At 36.8% G+C, this 25,179-nt stretch overlaps 2 protein-coding genes across 4 annotated transcripts; one reads left to right on the forward strand and one right to left on the reverse strand.

Moving 5' to 3' along the window:
- Nucleotides 1-503: 503 nt before the first annotated feature.
- LOC132285353 (zinc finger CCCH domain-containing protein 41) lies at nt 504-20,529 on the forward strand. 3 transcript variants are annotated; one of them, XR_009472512.1, is made up of 7 exons: nt 504-861; nt 11,355-12,224; nt 14,376-15,593; nt 16,008-16,352; nt 17,129-17,799; nt 19,697-19,910; nt 20,196-20,529. XR_009472512.1 is itself a non-coding variant. In XM_059787538.1 (7 exons), the coding sequence occupies exons 3-6, from the start codon at nt 11,478-11,480 to the stop codon at nt 17,765-17,767; spliced, it is 2,949 nt and encodes a 982-aa protein (XP_059643521.1). In that variant the 5' UTR covers nt 504-861; nt 1,529-1,574; nt 11,355-11,477; the 3' UTR covers nt 17,768-17,799; nt 19,697-20,529. The 3 variants fall into 3 exon arrangements, 2 of the variants coding, with proteins under 2 accessions (XP_059643521.1, XP_059643519.1); XM_059787538.1 differs by adding an exon at nt 1,529-1,574 and having other exon boundaries at nt 19,697-20,529; XM_059787536.1 differs by having other exon boundaries at nt 19,697-20,529.
- Nucleotides 20,530-22,125: 1,596 nt separating this feature from the next.
- On the reverse strand, nt 22,126-25,133 carry LOC132285354 (pentatricopeptide repeat-containing protein At5g40400). The gene has a single exon (XM_059787539.1). The coding sequence runs from the start codon at nt 24,818-24,820 to the stop codon at nt 22,883-22,885; it is 1,938 nt and encodes a 645-aa protein (XP_059643522.1). The 5' UTR covers nt 24,821-25,133; the 3' UTR covers nt 22,126-22,882.
- Between the last annotated feature and the right edge of the window lie 46 nt (nt 25,134-25,179).

Here is a 25,179-nt window from a genome sequence, read left to right on the forward strand (position 1 = left end):
TCTCATTTTTCACCGCTCCCTTTTCTAAAATTTTGTTAAATAAACTCGTTAGACATTTAATTCTTACTTCTCCATACTTGGGTATGTAATTTTTGTTTTATTATTTCTCGTATACTTTTAAATGTGTCTTATGAAATACTACTTCCTTACTGATGATTTTGTTTATCATCCCAATACAAATTTCGTTAATTTTTACTTCTTCTCTAGAAATTATTTATTATCGAAGTGTTTAAAGTAATTTTTTCATGAACTTTTTAATGAGTGTTAAATAGTTATTATACGCACACACTTCCTTGGGTCCAAAGAATAGTACTGGAATTGGACCCAAAAAAAAAAAGAAAAAAAGAAAAAAGTAAAAATATATTATTCTAAAAAAAAAAAAAAAAAATTCAATTTCTCGATGAAGGAGATACCAGCAATCTTGTAATGGTCACAATCTCGAGGGACGTTTTTGTGTTTTTGTATTTATTTTGGGAAGGTTTATAAGTCTGTCATTCTTGTTCGGCCTTTTCTCAGCTTGTCTTCAACCCGGGAGCTCAGGGGTCCATGCATAATTTCACTAAAATAAAATAGGCAATATTTATATTTATAAGCAAATTAACAAATTGCAGAATCGATAATTAGACTTTGAAGAGTGGGAGTGGGGGGTTCGAATTGCCTATAGCTCTCTATCCTGCCTTTGTAAAACCCTTTCTTCGCTTTTCTTCGCTTTTCTACATTTTTGAGAGAGAAAGAGAGAGAGAGAGAGAGAGAGAGAGAGAGAGAGTAACAAAATCGAAGGGGGCGACGTACGGCCCGGGCATTTTCAAGACCCAACGGAGCTCAATTTGAAACCCTAAGAACCCAAATCTTTGAAACGAGGTTGGTTTTTCTTGTTTTATTCGTCTATTTTTGTCGTTGAAGTTTGTACCATATGTCCATATAATTATCGTTTTCTGTTTGATTTTGATTGATGCATGATCGATTTGCTTTTGATAACTCTAGGGTTTCAGTTGGTGATCGTAGCTTATCTACCGAGGGAAAGATTTTGTTTATGGAATATTCATTCTAGAGTGTGTGTATAAGTGTTTTTTTATTTTCATTTTCGTTTCTGTTTTACTTTTTTTTGGTACAAGGACTTGAAATCTGGAGTGTTTGGACTGTGTGTGTCGAAATGTTGCTTCTAATTTAAGCACGTGTTTGATTGAGAACTGCGAGATTAGAGAAGGTCTCATTTATGTTCCCCTTGGTTTCTAAGCACTTAAAGATGTCTTTCCATAGTTTATTATGCGCTTTATGCTTAATTCTGTGTTTTGTCTGACTGGTTTGCCTTGCCTATATGAGGGCTTTTAAATGAAATTGGATTTTGGCTGCTGGGTGATGTTTGTTCAGTCTTTGTTCATGGGTACATGTCAAGAGTTGGAATCAATTGTGATGTAATTAAAGCTGGTGCAGAAAGTAATGGAGTATCCTTTAGTTAATCAAATAATTGGTTATCTATTAAGTGCTGAAATTTTGTTGACAACCTTGATATGTCTGTGTTTTGCAGTTGTGGCAAGCATTTCGTGTTTGAGTCCTATCATGATGCAGTTAATGTGCGCTCACAAACAATTTTCATGTTAAATTTAACTTCTTGACCTTGTCTTGCACCGAGATGGATGATTATTCAAGTTTTCTAGAAAATATAATGTTTGTGAGTTGAATTTACAGCATGCGGTCATTGCACAATTACTCGTACGACATGACTGTAATAGTCCATTATTATTTTCCTTTTAGAGAGAAAAATAAATGTGAGGTCGACCTGAGTTTCACCGAATCAGCCAAAGTCATTGATTTGGACTCGGTAATCACTAACATATTGAGATTGCACTCAGCACCTAACAAGTTCTGTTTGAAACTTGGCTCATAGTTAATATCTTGATATATTGTACTTCTCTATGAAGCATGGACACCGATCCGTTGCACGGGCATAACACGACAAGGGCAGAGTAACATGTCAACCCTTAAATTAGGATATGGGCACAACAAGGATTTATATTTTTACATATAAATTTATAGTTATCAACAAACATTTATGGCGTATCAATCTAATAATATACGAGTGTAAGTGCCTATGTAGAAGATGCATTATTATTATTATTATTATATTTTTAAATTCTCTGTTAAGTTCTTTATATGTGAAATGGAAAAGGCATGAGGTGGATGGTTGTAAGTTCAATATGTTTATCTTAAACCTCAAGTTTCTGGTATTATTACGTAGTAAATTATTTTCTATCAAATGAAGTGTCATAAGTTTTATATGCATGCCATTGTTACTAAATTTGACACTGGAAAGAAGGAGGACCTAAAAAGGTAAATGGGAAATGTGAATAGAGAAAATGTGTTGGAATCTATTTGAGCGGCTTGTTTCATTGCCTGAATACTTGTACTCCAGTCATACATTAGGACTATCTTGACTGGACTGAAAGAGAGTTGTTCTTAGTTTGGTAGGAAAGGGAGTTTGGTGTGTTGGGGGGGGGGGCGGGCGGGTGGGGGGGGGGGGGGGGGGTGAATTTTCTTTGTTTATTTGTGAGGAAAGGTGAATGGAGTGTAAAAGAAGGTAGTTTTTTTACAAATCGACTATTTCCCTTCTGTCCCTAAGTGGAAGGAGAGGAAGGAAAAAGAAACCTTTTCTTTTACATATTTCCCCTTAAACAACATCCTTGTGCAAATATGTAAGGTATGTTGTAAAATGAAGTGATACTCTTACCTTTTCTTTCAATTTCTTTTATACACAACCAAGTGTATGAGGAGATGGGGTCCCGTCCTACCTTCCCTTTCTCTAAATCTTCTGCCCACCCTGCTGATGGAGCTATTAGTATGATATGATCTGGAGATAAGATGGAGCCATTAGTATGATATGATCTGGAAAATAAAATGTATCTAAGTTGACGTGCCTTGAGGCATTGTAGATCTATATTACTAGCCAAATATACTATTTATGAAAGACTGTTATCGTTGTTTCATTTTTCTTGCTAAATAATAGGTTTTTTGGTGTCAGAAAACACATTCAAGACCTAAGGAAAATTTTCAGGAAGCATTAAAGAAGCGTATAAAAAGTAAATAAATAATAATGGTGCTGATGTTTTTGAAATATTGTTGAGATTACCTAACATACTTCAAAGTCAGGTCGCCTCACAAAAGAATCACTGACTGTCCAATAGTTAGACCATTTTCACATGGAAGAATTTCATTTCCACATAATTAGTATCTCTAATGATTTTGTTATGTCTTCTCTCTGCAAAAATATTGCTTCTACGACATTTAAGAAAGAGCTCCTGAATTTCCAATTTGGGTTTCTTTACAGTTCAGAATCATAAATTTCCACAATAAATTATTGAACTTACCAGTTACCATGATCCCCTGGGAATCTTTGTTAGAAAGGTTGAAGAATTTTATCAACACATTTCTTATGAACTTTTAAGGAAACTTTTAGGATCTAACTGGAAATGCTTCTTCTCCTTTAAATAGCCATATAACATTGATACTTACATGTATCTTTTTTATTTTTCATGTATATGTAAAAAATTAGATAAATAAATAAATAAAACAGGTAAAAAAGTGTTTATATATATATGTTCGAATACACAACTGATTATGAGCTAGATTTAGTGACGGAGCCAGGAATCTTGTTGAAAGGGGGGATAATAATAATAATAAAATGAAGATAATTTTTTCTAAACAAAATAATAAATATAAAAAATTATATTTTGATTGATAATATGCTCATTTATGACATTTACAATTGTTCTTGATGAATTTTTTATTAAGTTTTTCATACAAATTTGAAGAGAAATGCTATGTATATTTAAGTAACACAATTATGCAAAATTAAACAAATTCAAATGCATGATTTGTATTCTAATATATATCTCATTTACTCTTACAGTTCATACTATTAAATTTTTTCTAATAAGTCAATTAGTTAAGACTCAATAAATCTAGAAAGTCCTTGCTTGAAATAATTTTAAAATTAATTTATGAAACTTGTTTTTGTATTGAAAACTTGAACTATTTTCAGTTTTAGGTTCTCCAAATCAATAATTAAGTAAAGAGATATATAATAAATAAATAAATACAATGTACCTTCTTAAAGATTGTGATATTTCATTAAATCCCTATGCTCATCAAGGCTCAGCTAAAGCGCCTCAGCCTAGTATAGTTCAGGCCCCTTGAATCAGGCTCACCTAAATTCTTTAGGCTTAGGCTTTTTAGTAGGCTCCAGGCTCAAAAAAGGCGTGTCTTATATTTTTTAATCATTTATTCATATCAATTTATTTTTTATTTAATGAATAGTGAATTAAAATATCATATATCGTATTGTTTAACCTTATGAAATATTTGACAAAATTCATAAATTTATGATTCACTACTTATATTAATTGCAATTAATGCTTGATTCCGAATATATTAATTGCAATTAATGCTTGATTCTGAATATATGTAATAATAAATGTTTAAATATGCATTATTATTACACATGCGCCTTACTTTGATTAAGCTCGCGTCTTACGCTTAGGCTCTAGAAGCCTTTTGGCTCTTTAGTGCGCCTTTAGCCTTTAACAACTATGAGGCTAAAAACTAGACATATGGGACAAATGTAGAATTTATAAAATTCTATATTAAAAAAAAAGTATAAAATATTTGAAGTGGGTGGTTTTAAAAATTTAAAATCTATATGTTTTTTTTTTTTTTTTTATCATTATTTTTTTTATAAGTAATAATAGAATAAAAGGCGTTCAAAAGGGGAATGTGTCCCTTATACAAAAGTGGAACGGGGATCTAAGGCCCCGAAGAATCCAAAAAAATGATTAAATCATCGGAGGAGGAGCAAGAACTCCTCTGCACATAACTAAAAAGAGAGCGAATAATATGAAGTTTTAGCGTCACCGTGGATGACTCTTTCCCTTCCAACATTCTGCTATTCCTCTCCTTCCAAATGCACCACCACACGCATTGAAGAACTGTCCTCCAGTAGTCGCGTACATTACTTCTCACACAACATCGCCTCCATGCATGAATCAGATGCTTAGAAGATCGGGGCATTACCCAAAGCATGCCAAACAAACCAAGTATAAGATTCTAGCAGTCGTACGCCACGGGGCAATGCAGGAGGATATGATCAACTGACTCACTATCTCGTTTGCACAGGCAACACCAATTGACAATCGTCAGGATCTTACCCCAAACAACAGTCCATACAAAAAATGCCACTCTAGTTGGAGCCATAGAACGCCATATGGTCTTCCATAGAAAATCAAGGCTATCAAAGTTGGATAGGCACAAGAACAAGGATTGTACTTCAAATCAACCATGGGAAGAGTGGATCCACATAAGATCATCACTACCTTTGCCAACTGCCTCCTGCCGATACAACAGATCCAAAAGAACACATACCTCGTCCATCTCCCACTTCTGAAAAGAACGCTGAAAGTGTACGTCCCACGTAATCCCACTATTATCAAGCTGATAATAGTCAGCTACGCAGGCATGTCTATCAATTGCAATACTGTATAATTTGGGAAAGGTACAAGATAATGGCTTGTCACCGCACCATAGATCCTCCCAAAATTGAACACATCTGCTATCATGAACTTTGAATCTGACGTGGGAAGAGAAAACATTCCAACCCTTCCGAATGGATTTCCACACACCAACTCCTCCCACAATAGAAAACCGGACGAGTAGACCAACCGTCACTCTCCTCCCCAGAACGACATGAAACAAGCCTACAAGCCTTTGCCAAGGGCGACGCCTTTCTCTCCCGAATCTCTATAACCATTTACCCAAGAGAGCTTGATTAAAGGGAACCAACCTCCTGATACGCAGACCACCCAGCTTCATGGGCTTGCAAACTTGCTCCCATTTGACAAAGTGATACTTAAACTCTTCGCCCCTTCCGCCCCAAAAGAAATCCCTTTGGATCTTTTCGATCCGTTCGGCAACAGAGCATGGAATTTGGAACATAAATAAAAAATAAGTAGGAAGGCTCGATAAAGTGCTCTTTATAAGAGTAACTTCCACCCCCCCCCCCCCGGGACATATATTGCTTCTGCCATCCTGTCAATCTCTTCACATACCTGTCAATCATAGGATCCTAACTCCCCACTCTCCTAGAGGAAACCCCTAGGGGCAAACCCAAGTAAGGAATGGGAAAAGAATTCACCTTACACCCAAGGACTGCGGCTAAGGAGGAGAAATCCTGAACATCTCCAACCGGGACAAGCACGCTCTTAGCCACATTGACCTTCAGCCCAGAAACTGTCTGAAAACAAGCTAGAATGCACCTCAAGTATCTAAGTTGAAACACATCAGCATCACAAAAAACCAGGGTATCATTCGCAAATAGTAAATGAGAGATCTCCAACTGATGGACTAAATCTCTGCCCCACCCTAAAGCCCTTGATAAGACCGAGATCCTCTGCCCTCCTCATAAGTTTGCTTAAACCCTCCATTACAATGAGAAAAAGGAAAGATGACAAGGGATCTCCTTGTCTTAAACCTCGTGAACACCTAAAGAAACCAGCAGGAGACTCATTCACAAGAACAGAGAACTTTACAGATGAAATACATGTCTCTATCCATTTCCTCTATCTGCTTCCAAACCCCATTCTTTGAAGTAAGTACAACAGGAAATTCCAATTCATATGATCATGAGCTTTTTCAATGTCAAGTTTGCATAAAACTCTGGGGAGACCACTTCGCAATCTGGAATCCACACATTCGCTTGCAATGAGAACCGAATCTAGTATTTGCCGTCCTCTGACGAAAGCATTCTGGGAGGACGAAATAATCCCATCCATAACATCCCTTGTAAATGCAGCCCACTAGGCTAATTGGTCTAAAATCTTTAATATCAGAAGCACCGCTCTTCTTAGGGATAAGGGCAATGAATGAGGCATTTAACGACTTCTCAAAGACGCCAGTAGAATGAAACTCTTGAAATGTACCCATCACCTCGTTTCTCACCACCGCCCAACTTTCCATCAGAAACCGCATAGTAAACCCATCAGGCCCAAAGCTTTGTCCCCATTGCAACTTGATAAAGCCTTCAGAACTTCCTCTTCAGAAAAAGGAATCTCAAGCCCATCTCTATCCAACTCAGAAATAGCCTCAAAATGGAGGCTATCAAGCCTGGGTCTCCAAGCTAACGGCTCGGTGTAAAGCTTCTGATAAAAAGAAACGATCCCATTACGCACCTCGTCCTCCCTCCATAACTCCATACCATCCACCCGAATTCGACCTATCTGATTACTCCTTCTGTGGGCATTAGCAAGTTTGTGAAATTTTTTTGTGTTGCGATCTCCCTCTTTTAGCCATAGAGCCCGAGATTTTTGTCACCACGAAATCTCCTCCATACTAGCAATCTCAGCAAGAACTGCCTGACAGGAGGCTCTCCTAGAACGTAGAGACTCCACATCACCCGCCTCTTCAAGACTATCAATTTCAGAAAAATCAGTAAGGACTTTATTCTTCCTCCATTCAAGAGTCTCGAATACATCCTTATTCCACTTCTTAAGCTCGAGTTTGGGAGCCTTTAACTTCCTGGCTAACGTAAAATTGGACGAACCTGTAACTGTTGCTTCCTCCCACCAAGATCGAACTTTCCCCTGGAAGTCTTCCGCTCTCAGCCACATATTCTCAAATCAAAACGGGAAACATCGAGATCCCAAACCCCCACAATCCAAAACCAGAGGAACATGATCATGACCCTTGCTAAAACTGCCTGAACAGCATCTGGGAATTTCTCTTCCCACTTCCCAGAGATCAAAACCTATCCAGCCTTGATAAAGTAATTGGGTCCCTGCCATTGGACCACGTATAGGCTGCACCTTCCATTGGTAAATCAATGAGAAAATGCTCATCAATAAAGTCAGAAAACTGAACGATATTTGAAGACCACCTTCCCTTTGTAGGCCTTTCTAGCGGGGATCTAACAGAATTGAAATCCCCACCCAGGCACCAAGGAAGAGACCACAGTCCCTAAACATGGCAAAGCTCCTCCCAAAAAAGAGGTTGATCATTATCAACAACCGGTCCATAGACCCTAGAGAAAATCCATCTGAAATTGTCCTCCTCCATCTTAAACACACAGGATACAGAGATCCTCCCCATCCACACGTCCATCCGAGACAACCATCTGCAATCCCACATAACTAAAATTCCTCTAGAAGTACCTGAAGCATTCAAGGCCTCCCATTCCAGAAACCTTCCTCCCCAAAGACTCCTAACAACCCCATCAGAAACGGATGCCAACTTAGTTTCTTGCAGACAAACAACCTGGGCTCCCCACTTCCTTAAAGCTACCTTTATTACCCTCCTTTTGTCCGGATCGTTGAGATCACAAACATTCCAAGTAATGATTCGTAGATTAAATCTATATGTACGAAAATCAAATATAAAATGAGAGGCGATTAGGTCATATCCAAAAATATCAGTGGAGGCAGATTTATATGTTGGAATTTTTATTTATTTATTTTTCATAATTTTAGTGGGGGCACTTTTAAAATTTTACAAAAATTATGGGGATATAATACAATTTTAAAAAAATAAAAATCAGTGGGAGTGCTGCGTAGCTTCGTGCCTGGCTAGAATCGCTAGATTATAAATTTACACAAAATATTCTCAAAGAAGTTGTAACATTTACATTTATGAATCACCTATGTGGCTGAACTCTATTTGAATCTTCAGATGATTGTGCTGATATGATTAAATACGAGAGAACTAACTTGTAGATTTTTTTACTTGTCTCCCTTTACACCTCAACTTGACTTGGTGTTATAACTGCTTGTAAAAAAGACTTGTATTTTTTTATTTTTTATAATTTGATTTGGAGAGGCCAATAAAGAACATTAACCATGTTCAATAAAATTAGAAATGTGGAGAAAAGCATTAAAATCAAAACGTCTAAAAATTAGTATGCTAAAATTGAATATACGGAATGTAACTTTGGTAAAGACTCAAATGTTGATAATATAATGAGTGCACTTCAAATCCAAAGCAACCTTTTTCTTTATATCTATCTAGGATCAATTATACAAATGGATGGCAAGATACCTAGTGATAGTATTAGTAGAATTGAAGAAAGGTTGACGAAATGGAGACAGAGTAGTGGTGTTTTATGCAATAAAAGAATAAGAAATAAATTAATTGGGGAATTTTCTGAATTGTATATTAGGCCAACTATTTTATATGGTGCAGACCGTTAAGCTCTGAAGGGAAAACAGGAACTACAAAGTCATGTAGCAAATTGATGATGTTAAGATGTATGATAGGAGTGATTTTTTTTTTTCTTAGTTGGTACTCACACACACATCTCTTCTAAGAGTTGAACCTCTGACCTTCCTTTGAGAAGTAAGAGGCCGATATCGTTAGGCCACTGACCCGTTGATGATAGGAGTGATTAGAAGATTAAGAGTTACTATTAGATTAGAAGTGGCACCTATTAGTGATAAAATAAGGGAAAGTAGATTTAGGTGGTATGGACATATGCAAAGAAGACTATAGAGGCACCAGTAAGAAGATGAACCTAATTCACTTAGAAGGTGGGAGACAGAGAGGATGGCCGAACTTAACGTGGGATGGAATTAGTAGAAATGATTTAAAAAATTAAATCTTATAGGAGTGGTTGCTTGTAATAGAAAAGATTGAAAAAGGATAATCCATGCGGACGACCCCATTCTTATGGGATTAAAGTAAGGATGATGATGATGAACAATGTGCAAGCTGTAGATAGGAAGACTGCAAGGTACACAGAACTACAAATCACCTGAAGAGCTGCATGCAAATTTAATTAAAATCTAGTCCAGTATATTTTAATTTGTATGGGCTGCCTGTTCACTTTTGTGGCCCACATTTCTTACATCTGCAAGCCTGGAGATCCAAGTTGTGCTATGCAGCTCCTTTTGGGTATGAACTCCTAAATCTGTTTCTTAAAGCAATTTGCCAAGACTTGTTTCAACCCTTGGCCTTAGGTTAGAACTTCACTTGTCTTCTAAATCTTCGTTTGCTAATTGAAAATTATGCCTTATATTATTTTGTTCCTAATGTTTCTTGGTGTTATCTGAGCAGAGTTGGTAATGAGATATATTGCAATTGAAATACATTAAAACCTTCATTATACAGTCAATGAAATATCACATGTTCTGATCGAATTCAAACTTTTAAGGAAATACTTGAGGTGGCTCTGCCCAATTCCGCTTATATTACTAGTCCCTACGCTCACACCGCACTGGGGTCACTCTTTTTCTCTCTTTCTTTCTTTCTCTTTTCCACCCTTTAAATATGGAGGCAGCAAAAGAAAGTGAAAGAAAATCTTTTCACGCTTTCTGTTTTAAATATTAATAATTAGCTTTTTAATAATTTTGTAAAAGATTTTGCAATATATGATAATTACAAATTGAACCGCAAAAAAAAGAAAAAGATGAAATTGATGTTTCGATTTGATTTGCCTTGAAAACTGTGAAGGTAGTTAAATTTTCCACATCTGTATTGTACCTGTTAATATACTCGTATTTGTATCTTCAGATGTGATAGATGATCTGTTTTCTTTACATTGTAATATTGTCACGTAAGGTATTGACAACTGTACAGAAGCCCAACAATCGCAAACGCCTTTTTGTTTTTTTGGGGAAGTTGCACAATATCTGATGAGGTTTTTTTATTTTTATTTTTTTACCACAGAGACTTGTCTTAATGAATTTAAAGTACATTGACCTTCCTGCTGATCAATTGATGGTGTCATAAATCTCCATTTACTGTTTCAGGGAATAAAAAATGCAATTATGATTCCCCCCCCCCCCCCCCCCCCCTTATTAACTTGTCAGATAAGCATAATGTGTCTCTTTACAGTAAACCTTGTTTTGTCTTAATTGAAGGACAAGTTAAGGGTATAATAATGTTTCTGCCTACTCAGCAAGTCAAACAAGGATAAAAATTTCCTTTCCAAGAGGATTTTAGTGTAGGAAAAATAGAAGCATTACAGGAAATCTCAAGTGGTAAATTAAGTATTTAGTCGAATTAAATGTAATCTACCCCTATCTTTCATTTCCGAACGAACCAGATTCACTACAGGTAGTAAGATCAAAATTGAATTCTTCTGCTCAGTTCATACACTTGTTTACATGTGATGACTGTGTATAGATTTTGCTTTCTCTAGGCCTTGAAATCTTTGAGTTGGATGGTTGCATAAGTCAATGGTTTTTACTTGCTCAATGACCTTAACATCTATTTCTTCTATTGCTATTTTCCTTGTGGCATTTGTTAGTGTTACGTGATTTAATAAAAAATCATTTCTTTTTTGTTGTTTCTCTTTACTTAACCCTTTCCCTTTACAGGTATGCCTGTAATTGCTGAAGTGTTTCTGGGCAATAAGTGCTCTGATCTTCTCATTTACTAGGGATTCGGATCTTTATATACCATAAACAAGCTGAGTATTAAATTTCTTCTGATAAGATTCAATGGAACTAGAAGTTTCATCACCAAAGGCAGGAGTACTTTTGCCTTCTGACTGTGTCAGTGATCCTGAGGAGAAAGAAATTAGCGATGATGATGATGATGATCGTAATCATAAGCATCGTAGGTGGGAGACACGGTCTCAATCTTTAGAGAGAGATGCCCTGGATCAAGTTTTAACAAGGCCGTACAGAAAGCGAAACAGACCCTTCGAAAACAGGCACCCTTACAGGGAAAATGATTCTCTGGAGAAAGATCTTTCTGCAAAGTTTGACAAAAGACGCCCTGGCTTAGCTATATATTCCCGAGCTCCTTTGGATTTGAATCAAAGAATTGGGGTTAACCAATCATCATCTACCGAGACCGGTCCTGGTAGGGGTAGAGGAAGGGAATTTGGTTCGTGGAGCCATCTTGATTCTAGGTTCAGCTCAGTTGAGATTGCTACTCAAATGGTTCAACAGAGATCTGTTCCTCCAAGTCTGTTTGCGGGAAGGGGATTACCAAATGTTTCACATGCGCCGAATGCATCCTGGAGTGCATTTGGATTGACTTCAGGAATACCAAATGGTGGTTTAGATACACTCCATTCTCTTGGTTTGCAAGGAACGCTCAGACCACCAATAAATGCTTCATTGAATATGGGAATTGCACGCCAACGATGTAGAGACTTTGAGGAGCGTGGCTTTTGCCTAAGAGGAGACATGTGTCCAATGGAGCATGGTGTCAATCGAATAGTTGTAGAAGATGTTCAGGTATGTGATGTTGTGTTTGCTTTTACCCTTATTTATTCAAAACCATTGAAGCATGAATACAAACACGGGATACTGATATGCTGATACAACATATTTTAGTAAAGTAAGATTCAGATTTGGCAAGAATATGACAATGATGTTGTATATAATTATACTATCATATACTATAAACATTTCTGCATGATGAGCAAATTTATTTTTATGAAATGTATAACTTATGAATCACAACAATAATTAATGATCTCGTTTCATGAATAAATACACTGCAAGGGCACGTATTATGTGTATGCATTTATAGATATTATATGCAAACGCAAAGACATTATTATGAAGATTTTTCTCTTCCTTCCACGCCTACCCATTTGATAAAATTTTCTTCTTTTGTTTCTAAAACATGGTCAAACTTCTTATAAATTCTAATACAACTTCAATTTGATTGTTATAAATTTCTCATATTTTCTTCAATACTAATAAAATGTCATACCTGTTGTCCAAGATTCACTGATCATATCAAGTTTCCCAGACTTATTGACCACATGTCCAAAGTTAAGAATTTCATATTTAAAATTAAAGATCCACGGCACATCAAAGATGTATCGGGCATGTGTCATTCATCTAGTGTCAATACCCAAAACATGTGTATTCTACACAAAAGGGTTCCTTGGAAATGTCCATACTTCATAAAATGAAATTCTCATATCCTTGTTGAAAAATGCTTGGAAAGATGCATGTTTTACATGCCTATTATGTATCGAGAATAGGAATGCATTTTAAGATGGATTTAAGATGTTCTTATAGCATGAAATTGGAAAAAATGCTCCAATTTCTCTAAAACTGGGGGTTGGAACTGGTCCAAACTATACTGTTGAGTTAGAACCAACAACTTATTGGGTTTAGGGGTTTCTATCTTCTGAAATGGATAGTTATATTACCTTAACACCTGCATTGTCTTTGATAGTTGAATGTCATTCAATGAAAAAAAACAGTTGAATGTTAAAAACATATACCAGAAGTCCAACAACATACAATTGATATTCATCATTGTTATATTGTCTTTCAAAGACCCATAACTGCTTGGTCATAGTGGACCTGAGAATATGTTACACATGCATCCGAAGCGGGGATGATGTCTTACTTCATTCTTGCACTTCATCTACTTTTAGTTGATTTAAATTTTATTCCAAATATACAAATGCATCAACATTTGTAACTTCTGCACACATCTGTATACAAAAAGTTAATGTGAAGATGTCATCAGCAAGTGTGGATGGCATCCACTGTCATTGCCATATTGTGATACCTTTTTGTTACGGAGTGTTGGTTGTCTCTTGTTGGGCAGACATGATATGTGTAGGTACAGATGGTATGTGCACTAAGTCTGTCCAATTGATGGGGCCTCCTTTGTAGATGTGGAGAACTGCATGTCTGTGTGTGTGCTCATGAGCTGAGAGTTATTAGAGGAGCCAGCCACCAAATGACTGAAGCTACCTTATATTTCCAAGTGTAGTGGATGGTTGTAATTACCTGGTGTAGGTACCTAGCCTACCACTTCTGGGTTTTGGCATGGCAATGTGGCGACCCCCGACCACGCATTGATGACTCATTGGCCATGCCAACCATGACGTGGTTTGATCCATCGTGATGCTGTACGGGCACTTTGAGCATACGCTTGAGACCATCTATGATCAACATATAACACTTTTGCATACATACATGCATAATGTCTCTCTTGGATTTTCTAAAAATTGTTCGCGATGATCGAAGAAGACTCTAGAAGCTCCAAAGGGGATCCCCTTGCCCTCTCTGGAGGAAGCTTCTTCCCATCTAGGCCACTCATCCTCCTATGGGCCCATTGGGATTAGGTCACCTCTCATTCCATCAAACCTGATACCTATACCTGGCCACTCACTCGATGATCTTAAGTCATAGATGAATTGGTTCATACGTGGTTCATTTCTTATGATTCAATAATATTGCTTTTATAAATCACATCATCAACCGTTAAATAGATTTATCATGTTAGTATATTTTTGGTGCCTTAGCATCATACTGGGTTGTTTCCTTAGTTATGATTATTTATTTTGTCAAAGAAACTTTGTTACTTGAGCAAGTATTTAAACTGCTGTAACTGAGTCATTTTCCAAATTACAGAGCCTTTCACAGTTTAATCTCCCTGTTTCGCTTCCAAGTGCACATCTGTTGGGAACACCTGGATCTTTACCATCAGTTAGTGCTCCTTCAAGCTCATCAATGAATAGCAAAGGTTTACATAGCAAAATTAGCAAGCCTGGAACAGTGGACAATGGGTTGGGTTTGAATGGTGGTTTCACTGGTTATGTTAGTGCAGGTGGAGCTGATTTTTATGATCCTGATCAGCCCCTGTGGACAAATGATTGTCCGGAACCGTCAACTGTTCTCCATTCTTTAAATCCATCCAAGGTTGATGAAACTGAGTCTTCGTTGGATATTGACCCCTCTGACCATAATCATGTTGGATTATGTGATGGCTCTGATAATAAACGCCCAATTAGAAGTACTGCAACTGCTGCTGGACCTCAGAATACAAGTTTGTCGGTATGGGGAAGAATCGGTGGTTCGAAAAATAGAACAGAAATTATAGACAAAATTGATTCCACAATTAATTCCTCAAATAATGTTGAAAATGAAGCAAGGGAATATCAGGAGCCATTAACAAGTCCTCAAGGTGCTGCCCGTCAGGGGAAGCGGACAATTGCGGATGGCATTGGTTCACAAGCTATGGATTCCTCTCTGAAGACACAAGGTGATATCGCGCATAACATCCGAAAACCATCTCAAAAGGCCCTACGCACACTATTTGTCAATGGCATTCCTCATAAAAACAACAAAAGGGAGGCTCTTCTTTCACATTTTCAAAAATTTGGAGAGGTGATTGACATTTATATTCCATTGAATAGTGAACGGGCATTTGTTCAATTTTCTAAGAGAGAAGAGGCAGAGGCTGCTCTGAAGGCACCTGATGCTGTAATGGGTAATCGCTTTATCAAGCTATGGTGGGCTAATCGGGACAGTGTTCCAGATCACGGAATGAGTAGTGGCAATAATGTATCCATAACTCCCCGTGCTGTGAAAGTTGCTTCAGTTCCATCTTATCCTTTTGTTGCTAACAAAGAAAAAGATGGAGCCCCAGAAGCTACTGTTGCCCATGTTGTTATTCCTGCCTCTGATCAGCCTAAGCCATTGGTCACTAACAGCCCCAAAGCTCCACCTTCTTCACAAAAGAAGCTGGAGAGTTTAGAGCTTTTGAAGGAGGAACTCCGTAAGAAGCAGGAAATGCTTGATCAGAAACGGAATGACTTCCGGCGCCAATTGGATAAACTTGAGAAACAAGTAATACTTATTTTCAATGACTTTAAATTTTATTTCTATATACAAATTTTCTTTTCTTTAGTATTATAATTATCATTATTATTCTCAGTTTGGAACCTTGAGTTTCTCTAAGCTATGTTATGTGAGTGTTGTTGCATGTCTGGCTTGGAACACTTGGTTACACAAAACCGTATATGCACATTCATTTCTAGAATTACATAAAAAAAAATGCCATGCTGAACTAATGATACTAAGATTCTGAACCGAAAGAAGTTGGGATCTCATAGGAGATCACACTGGGGACATTTGAAATGTTGAATGGGAAAGGAGAGAAAAGACTATATTTGCTTGCATTTTTCCTTCAAGAACATGATATAGCAATCAAAATCTTGAAAGTCTTTTGGTTGGCTATCCTCAAGGTTTCACTTTCTGCAGACTACAGGTCTCAAAGGTGAAGTAGCATCTGAGCAGGCCACTAAAAGATTGAAAGTGGGAACAGTAGCTGATTTTTCAATAGCTGCAACACTGAAGTCCAATAATCCTGGTACTGTTTTGGCATCACCACAAGTTGAGGCGGAGGCAGATAATAAAAAATCTGCTGAGAATGTTGTGCACCACCATTCCAATTCAAAAGTGGCACTGCAGGAACCTTCGAGTTTGAAGCAGTCAGTTCGTCCTTTGGCACCGGCTGGTGCTCCCTTTATCATGAATAGATTCAAACTGGACAACCGCCCAACCGCTTTTAAAATTGTTCCACCTTTACCAACGGGTTTCGCAAATGTAAGCCTCTCCATCACTTCCATGATATATATATATATGGAACAGATTTGTGTTTGTGCATTACATGCACTGTCTTTCCTTCATTAGTGAAATAAGGTTAATCTGTCCACAACTGCTTCTCTTTGACAAAACCTTCTAAATGTTAAATTACACACTCTGGCTAGAAGCACCGAGTTCTCTTGATCAATATTCTAAAAGGTGTGAAGGCTTCAATTATTAGTACTTATTAGAACAATGTTCTTAAATTTATTCTATTATTGTATTATGTATGTCAATATCAATTTTTGTTACTTGATGGGAGGCAATGGCATCAAATTTGTGCTCTTTGATTTTGATTTTTAGGTCCTCTCTCTCTCTGGTTGACAAATTTGTGGACATCTTTACATCCCATCATTTGGAAAAGCAAATATGAATGTTAACAGATCCAAGAAAATGTTTGCTCTAAATTGTGTCAGCTCGCTATATGTAATAGATATAAATATGGGATTTTTTTTTTTTTTACTTTAGATAAAGATGCTAAAAGAGTTTCCATGACCTTAGTAAACATCCTTTAGCTGATATCTAGGCATGAGGCATTTACCTCTATTCTGTGTGACACTACAAAGTGTCACCCCACTTTGTACACTATGATGTGCACTCGATTGCCAGCTAAAACAATTTGACTCTCATAACGAACCTATTTCTTTGGATGGAGTAAATTTTATGCATTCATGAGATTGTTTTCCTTGTATTCTTTATTTCAGTAAATGATAAAACTATTGTCTTATGTTCCTTAGGTTACTGTTTTGAGGGAGCACTTCTCAATATATGGTGATCTTTCTACCATTGAGCTAGAAGATTTAGAATCTGATGACTCGGAGACCAAAAATGGCTCAGCTCATATATCTTTCATAACACGTCGTTCAGCTGAGCAGGCGTTTGTGAATGGCAAATGCTGGCAAGGCCACAATTTGCAGTTTACGTGGCTGATGCCTAATAAATCTAGCAATGACAATGGTAGCCGAGAAAACCCCCCAGCTGCTTATAAGGGGCTGTCAGAGACCAACATGCAGCCTGCAAGTGAAGTTGCATCCACTGTTTCCCAGGAATCAGCTGACCCTCCATCTGCTTCTAAGGGGCCTTTAGATGCTGACATGCAGCCTGCAGAAGTAGTTTTATCTACTGTTTCCCATGAAGCAGGTGACCCACCTGCTTCTAAGGGGCCTTCTGATACTCACATGCAGCTTGCAGGAGAAGTTTCATCCATTGTTTCTCAGGAAGTAGCTGTTTCAGGAAATGGATCTTCTGAAAATATGGAAGGAAGAGAATGGGGTGGCCCTGGTGGGGAACATATGGAATGGGAGGAAGATTTCCAGTCCAGTTCATCTGCAATGTCATCTGAGAAACAGTCACCACCCAAAGGCAATGTTTGTTGAGGATGGCCTAGTTGTCAGATTTGTGCAGCGAGGTAACTTGTTAACCTATTTTAATATAGTTTCAGGTGTCTTAGCATTTACTGGTTCTGGATTCCAATTGTTTGTTATCTCATGTTTGGCTTATGTGAAGAAGGAAATTTCCTGACTTTCAACTTCCAGCCGTGCATAATGGTTGGTTAGTTGTCATGAATTATTTTGTTTATCAAATGCTTAGTTCTCTAGAACTGAGAGTTAAATTTGATAATTTTTATTCAAATGAATTGGAAGATCACATGAGAATGTCTGGTGGACTCTCATCCTTTTCAAGATTATTTTGTTGTGTATTTACTTGCCTAAGTATGGCCTTGTTGTATCAAAGAATACCTGTCTAGAACTGAGGGTTAAAGTTGAAATTTTTTATTCAAGTGAATTGGAAGATCACGAGAATATCTGGTTGTCTCTCTTCCTTTTCATGATTCTTGTTCACTTTGGATGTGAAGACATATTATTTTGTTGTGTATTTACTTGCCTAAGTATGGCCTTGTTATAGCAAAGAATACCTACAACTTGCTGGATGTCAATTGTAATACTCATCTGGCATTTAAGAGGATGTTTGGAAAACCCCTGAACCTGTCCAGTAAGGATATGATGAAATAGTTTGAACCTTGAATTTTTACTGTTTGATAATTTCAAAATTGTTCTACGGAAGTTCATCTCTTGGTGGAAAACATGGTACTTTTGCAGCTTCTCATGTCAAAGTTGAGCCAGATAGCACATGGAACATGTGCCTGGCCTTGTTCGACTCCAGAAATTTTTCTAACAGCCCTGTGAGTTCCAAGGGTACCTCTTTTTTTTGTCATTTTTAATTATTAGGGCAATAAATCTTTGTGGGGGGTAATGCCATTGACTTTTATAGAACTGCTATATCATTTTGGATTTTGTCGCTTGGCTTACAAATTGCTTTTCTAGGTTTGAACAATTCATTATTAGTTGTGTGTAGGATGATAGTTACCTAGGATTACTTGACTAATTCCTTCAGTTTTCTTTATATTTTTCTCTAACTGGCAATATGGGCTTTGATTGTTGTTAGGGAACCTCTAACAGTGATTGTAATATGTGTCGATGCTAGTTCATTTTGAGGATCGTTTTTTAGATTCCGAGTAGGCACTTTTTTCCCCTTTACATTTCTTATGACAAAAATATGCATATAGGAAAATTACAAATGGCCTCACCCCTTATGTAAGAGGTTCTCTATTTATGTGGAAGAATGATTTAAGATTTTGATTTACGATGCGGTGAATCCTGGACTAAGTGGGAAGGTGGATTATAGCCTTATAGGTTTTGGGGCCCGGGTTGTCTCCTGTTACTTCTGTGTTTTCTTAGTTCAAGGATTTTATCTTTGTGGTCCATATTTTTAAGTTTGCATTGCTTCTGACAGATAACCGAACACTTGAAAGGGAGATGTTAGGCCTATTATCTGTTTTATGTTTCTAACCTATTTGGCACTTACTCTTTAGGCATGATCTGTCAGTGAAGTAGTTGTATATATCCAACATATTCATGACTGAATGGAAGGAAATGGAAGTGTGATAGGAACTTTGTGGTTATATATATTCATAAAAAATTATCAAATTATTCCGTGACTGAACAGCAAAGTGCTTCATTGTCCAACATTGTACTCCGTGGCACTTTAGATTTTCACACCCGCGTACATGAGCTCTTTTCCTGCTTTGGGATAAGTGGAATTTGATATTTTATTAACATGTAGCTGTGATATATATATATATATATATATATATATATATATATATATATATTATTTTTAATTTTTAATTTTTTTCCGAGCTAATTTACTGCTAGTTTTGCATATGGGATATACTTAATTCTTTGTAAGAATAGTAAAATGAACCTTGGGTGACTCCTAACTAAATCAACTTTTCAAATTTTCAGGTGTACATCACTACTTTCAGAAACTGAGAAACGTCTGTCTGAATTTTCTAGCTACTCTTTCTGGATTCGTGCTTAAATCAGGATAATTCTTATATAATTCAAAATAGTTGAAGAACTTAACAACAATTTTGACATTGGAATTCCAATGCAAAAGGTTCAGGTTTTCATGGTTGAAGGAGCTTATCCAGGAAAGCAAATTCATTGCTTCAAGAAGGTTCATTGCCTTAACTTCTCTCTTGCTTATAAAGAATAGGTTTCCTGCTGTAAATTTCTTTAGTTAGAGTCATGAAGTTGTCAACATGTAGTAGATTTTGCTTCTGGTTATTTCTAATTGGGTTGTCTGAAGCATTCTTTTGTTGAGAAGGATATGAAAATGTTTCTTGAGAAGAATATGTAAAAAGAACCGTCTTGCAATTGTGTCCTAGAGTTTACTAAAAGTCATATAGATTAGCAGCATGCTACTTTTTGATTTGTTACATGTTTTTTTTCATATGACAAGATCCATTCAACAGCAGAAAGTAGGAAAAGATGGGGCTGCTGATTGTAATATTGCATTGCATCTGCTGGTCCAGGCCCAATGTATTCCAATTTTTGTTTTTGAGCTATTTACTGGCATTCAAAAAGTGTAAGGGGCATTTTTTAGCAACTTGGTGTGACATTTTTCCGCAGCCTGTATAAAAATGTATGTTTTTAACCTTTCTTCTATAATTTTCCACCAATCAAATGGTTTGGAAAGAGGTGATGTGGACATCAGTTGAAGCTGAATTATTGTTTGAATTCATACCTTTTATACTAGTCTATTGAATTATTGACGTTCCTGGCTTTTAGATTAATCTATTTGTTTCGCTCCCACATCTTTCACTTGCCTCTTATATATATATATATATATATATATATATATATATATTTTTTTTTTTTTTTTTCACACAAATTTTCGGAGACTTACCCTCGGCTAATACGAGGTAAAAATTTTGTTAGAATAGGATTGTAATTTTCTGTCCCACCTCGGGGCTTATTTGTATGGATTTTTTGTATGCCTCATCGTGAATCTGAGGTTTTGGGACGACGGTTGCCATTTAGTCCAAGGATGACTGGCTAAGTCGGCTGGCCTGTTGCCGGCCACTTGTTTTCTTAATTTGGGGAAATTATTAGTTACAACGAAACGTCATTGGTACAACCAATCAATACAAACACTCTAATAAAGCAAAGAGGTTGGTTTTTAAACCAAGAAGAATGGCAAAATCGGGGTTTTCTGCACGTGTTCATCTTTCTCTGAAATTGGTGCTATTTTTGCTTTTGCTTTCGGGCTTGGTAATGTCGAAGACAACTTCTTTCTATAAGCAATTCTAAGGCTTGAGAAATTAGAATTGAGTATGAAACTCCCATGTACAACAATCTACAACGAGCAATCATTCAAAAACTTAGGCCAATCTCCGTTCATGACGGGATCTGAAAAACTTCTTCGGACAGTAATCTCTGTTCTTAACTGGATCAGAAAAACCTCTTCTGACAGTAACAAGGCATTCAAGCTATAAGTTATATTGGTTGGTTATACAATGTTGTAAATTATTAGTTGCATCTGTTGTAACTAATAATTTTTCCTTAATTTGGACCCATTTGATGGCCGAAGAGGATGCGCAATACAGCATTCGAGTGATGTGTTTACTATGGCTGCTGTTGTGATCCGAGATCAATTGTGTTTTCAACAGATTTTATCATTTACTCTATTTTATTAACATGTGAAATGTTATTTAACCAAAAAAAAAAACATGTGAAATGTTAAACGAAAAATTCAATTGAAATATTATGCTTTGTATAAAATAATTTTATGGGAAAAATAAATGTCATGAGAGGAGTCAATTTCTTTGATCCACTCGGTTGGTGCATGCTAAATTTTTGATGTGAATTGTGAAAAGATTTTTCAGTCTCCCCTGTTTCCATCATAATTTTATGTCTTAAGACATCCTCAAATCTGATTTTCTATTGACAACATTTGATTAAAATGACAATTGAATGCATAATCGGTTCATACAAATTCATAGTCGGTTTATAGAATAAACTGGGTATAAATAAATATTTCTTTTAAAGACAAAATAATAAAATATCTCCGCGTGGATTACACATATTTTGCTAAAATAGCATAACATGTGCACTCATATAGGAATAAGCCCAATTCAACTAACAAAATTTGGACTAATGCTTGATAGGGGCCGCCGCAGGCCCCCACTACCACATAATCATTCCCTTGGTCGTTGTTGCATCTCTGCCAAAATATTGAAGCTCATCAACTCCAACAGAAGCTTCACCTTTTTTGTCAACCAATTTAATCACAAAGAACACCCACTATATCAACCAACTTCGGATCATATCAATATGAAGCAATTAAATTAAAAGTTTGGTTTTGTTTTTAATCTTCTAAGATGTTGAAAGAGAGAAAAATATCAACCCATACTACTCCATTCCAGCCTTTTAACAATGTAAGAATTTCCTACATGAACCATACCCAAAAACACAAGAAATCTAAGCAGGCTCTTCAAACGGAGTTCTAAATTACAACTCAGATTTTTATTCATCTGTGCAACACTATTGTAAAAAAAAACTGGAATCTTTATTCTCCTATGAATCCTCTTGAATCTAGATTCCAAATTCCATTTGACTTAGTCTTATGGCATCATCCTCACTAATCGCAAACGGTTCTTTTTAAAACACATCAATGTAGTAAATCAGGCACTTTCCAATAGAAGCACCTATGAGCAATAACAATTGCTTTTAACTATCGCACCTGAACTCTGACAGGTAGGATCAGAAGCTTCCTTGTCCAGCTACTGCAGCAGCACTGGTTTCAAGCTCCAAATAGATCAATGGCAGCCAGGGAAGACGCTAAATGAAAGCTGGAGCCCTTTCATATGGTTCCATACCCATCAACCACCGGAGTAATTAGAGGTACCCACCATTGCTCCGAAGAAGCCAACTTATCCTCAATAACCATGATGGAATACATAAGGCAGCTAGCACTGACATTAGTTGGGTTCCTCTTTAGAAATTCTCCACCATTGCTTCCTATAATATATTATGCTTTTCTTCCCTAAGCCCTTAGCATATCCTCAGCAATAAACTAGGGGCACTCCGAAACCATAACAGACTTATTATGCCGCAGGAACGAGATAAATCCTCTGGATAACCACACTAGGGAACATCAAGCATTCTCCGCCAAACATATTGTTTACTCTCTTCATTTCCCATAATGCATGTTTTCCCTGTTCTCATTGCTTTAAATATTCCATCAACCATATACTTAAATGTCAGGCTATTTGGCGTAAATCCCAGTTTCAGCATCCTATCCTGAAGCTCCATCAACTTAGAAACATCACCTTTCTCAAAGAAAATCCCAACAAGTGCATTAAAACATTCTGTGTCGTATATTTGAAATTTCTCAGCATAGAAGCTTAATAGAGATTCTGCTTTATCAAGATTTCTTTCTTTGCAGAATCCATTTATCAAAGCTCTGCAAATTAAAATATCTGGTTGAATACCAGATTCAACCATTTCTGTCAACAAGGATTCACCCTCCACACTTCTTTTTAATCTACACAGGCAGATTATAAGGGTTCTGTATGTAACTAAATTGGGTGTCATATCCTTGTAAACCATCTCAGATTTCAAGAGTAATGCATCCTCTGGATAATCACATTTGCATAAAGAATCAATCAATTCATTGTAGATTTCCACATTAGGCTCATGCCCATCTTGATACATTCTTTCCAGAAGACTTTTTGCTGCAAATGGCCGACACTCCTGAGACAAAGCAACAATTAGGAAATCATATATATCTCGAGTGATAGAAACTCCAAATCTCTGAAGCTCCACAACCATTTTTAAAGCTGAAAGCAACCTACCCTCCTTTCTGTATCCTTCTACAAGTATCCGACAAGTGTAATTGTCAGGGCAAACCCCATTTCCAATCATACCATGCAATAAAGACCTCGATTGTTGCATCATTCCTTCCTTACAATAACTGCAGATAAGAGTATTGTACGACACAATGTCTGGACTCAACCCTCTATGAGCCATCTGATGGAAGATGTGATGAGCCTCTCTCACCTTCCCTTCCCTACAGAGGCCATTCATCAAGGCAGTATAAGTAACCAAATCTGGCATCACACCCCTTCTATACATAATCTTGTACAAATAAAACGCATCTTTCAGCCTTCCTTTCTTACAATAGCTGTCAATCAATGTATTATAAGTCACAACATCGGGATCAAAGCCTTCATCTTCCATCTCGTACATAAACTTATTCACCCTTTCCACATCTCCATACTTGCATAAAACGTGAATCAATATATTGAATGTGTATGAGTTTGGGTGGATGCCAATTCGTCCCATCTCTTCATAGATTTCCCAACACTGATCAAGACAATTTAACTTTAAAAGCCCATTCATGAGACAATTCGAAGTCATCACACTAGGCACAAATCCAAGCTTCACTGTCTTCCTAAAAGCCATTAAACCTTCTTGAATCATTCCCGCTTTGACGTATGCTTTAGCAAGCATATCAAAGATGACTGGGTCCCAATTACACTCATGGGTACCCAAAACCAAACTTTGAATAATATCCACCCTCGGAGAAACATTTCTACTTAACTCTATCAGTTCGGACAATAGTTTCATTGCTTGAGAAAAATTCCGAGACCATGCCAATATGTGAACAATGATACAGTAATTATGATCATTTGGTTTAAGACCCAATTCGTTTTTGACCCAGTTGAAGAAAGTAAGAGCTTTAATTGAATCAGATTGGCATCTCAACAAAACCCTAGAAATTTCATGAGTACCCAAATGAGGGAGAAGCCCTTGTATCTCTTTGTGAAGAATGGCAAGATAGGCTTTGTCTTGATTGAGATTCGAGCATATGAGATTGACTATGTTGTTGGGGTTTTGGGCATGAGGAAGTAAATTGTAAAGTGGGTTTGAAAATGAATTGGTTTGAGAGTCAGTCAGTGTTTGAAGAGATGATGATGAGAAAGTCAGTTTCGATAGAAAATTGACGGTGAAGATATGTTCTGTAATTGATGCAGATATGATTGATTTAAGGATTATATGGTTAGTTAAAGTTCGACTCATCAGTAGACAGTAAGACAAAGACAAGCTAGTCGACAGAGAGAGAGAGAGACGTACCAGGTAAATGGCAAACCTTGAAGAACAAAAAAGAAAGAAACTATTGTCAAAAAACCTCTGTTCCTGCAAAACAAAGCCCTAGATTGATCTCCATTACTATTCACCCGAATTCCTTCGATTGAGTTTTCTCCTTGATCAACAATGGGCTAGGGTTTCAGGTTGAACATAAGTCAAATCTCCAGCGAAAGAAATTTAACATTTACCGTTGAAAAAAGAAGGCTTGATTTGTTTTTTAATATTATTTAGGATAAAGTGCATACAACCTCCTGTCCCTCCTCATTTAACAAGTGTTCCTGAATTATTAA

This window comes from Cornus florida, unplaced genomic scaffold (genome assembly GCF_030987335.1).
Source record: "Cornus florida cultivar Cherokee Brave unplaced genomic scaffold, ASM3098733v1 CherokeeBrave_3.0.0_Hap2_Chr11, whole genome shotgun sequence".
In the NCBI taxonomy this organism is placed as follows: Eukaryota; Viridiplantae; Streptophyta; class Magnoliopsida; order Cornales; family Cornaceae; genus Cornus; species Cornus florida.

Excerpts from the sequence above, each read along its gene's own strand:
- LOC132285353 (XM_059787538.1), top strand. The coding sequence starts at position 11,478 with ATGGAACTAGAAGTTTCATCACCAAAGGCAGGAGTACTTTTGCCTTCT. Across the intron at positions 12,225-14,375 it reads TAGTTGTAGAAGATGTTCAG|AGCCTTTCACAGTTTAATCT; the intron begins GTATGTGATGTT and ends TCCAAATTACAG. Across the intron at positions 15,594-16,007 it reads TGGATAAACTTGAGAAACAA|ACTACAGGTCTCAAAGGTGA; the intron begins GTAATACTTATT and ends CACTTTCTGCAG.
- LOC132285354 (XM_059787539.1), bottom strand. The coding sequence starts at position 24,820 with ATGAGTCGAACTTTAACTAACCATATAATCCTTAAATCAATCATATCT.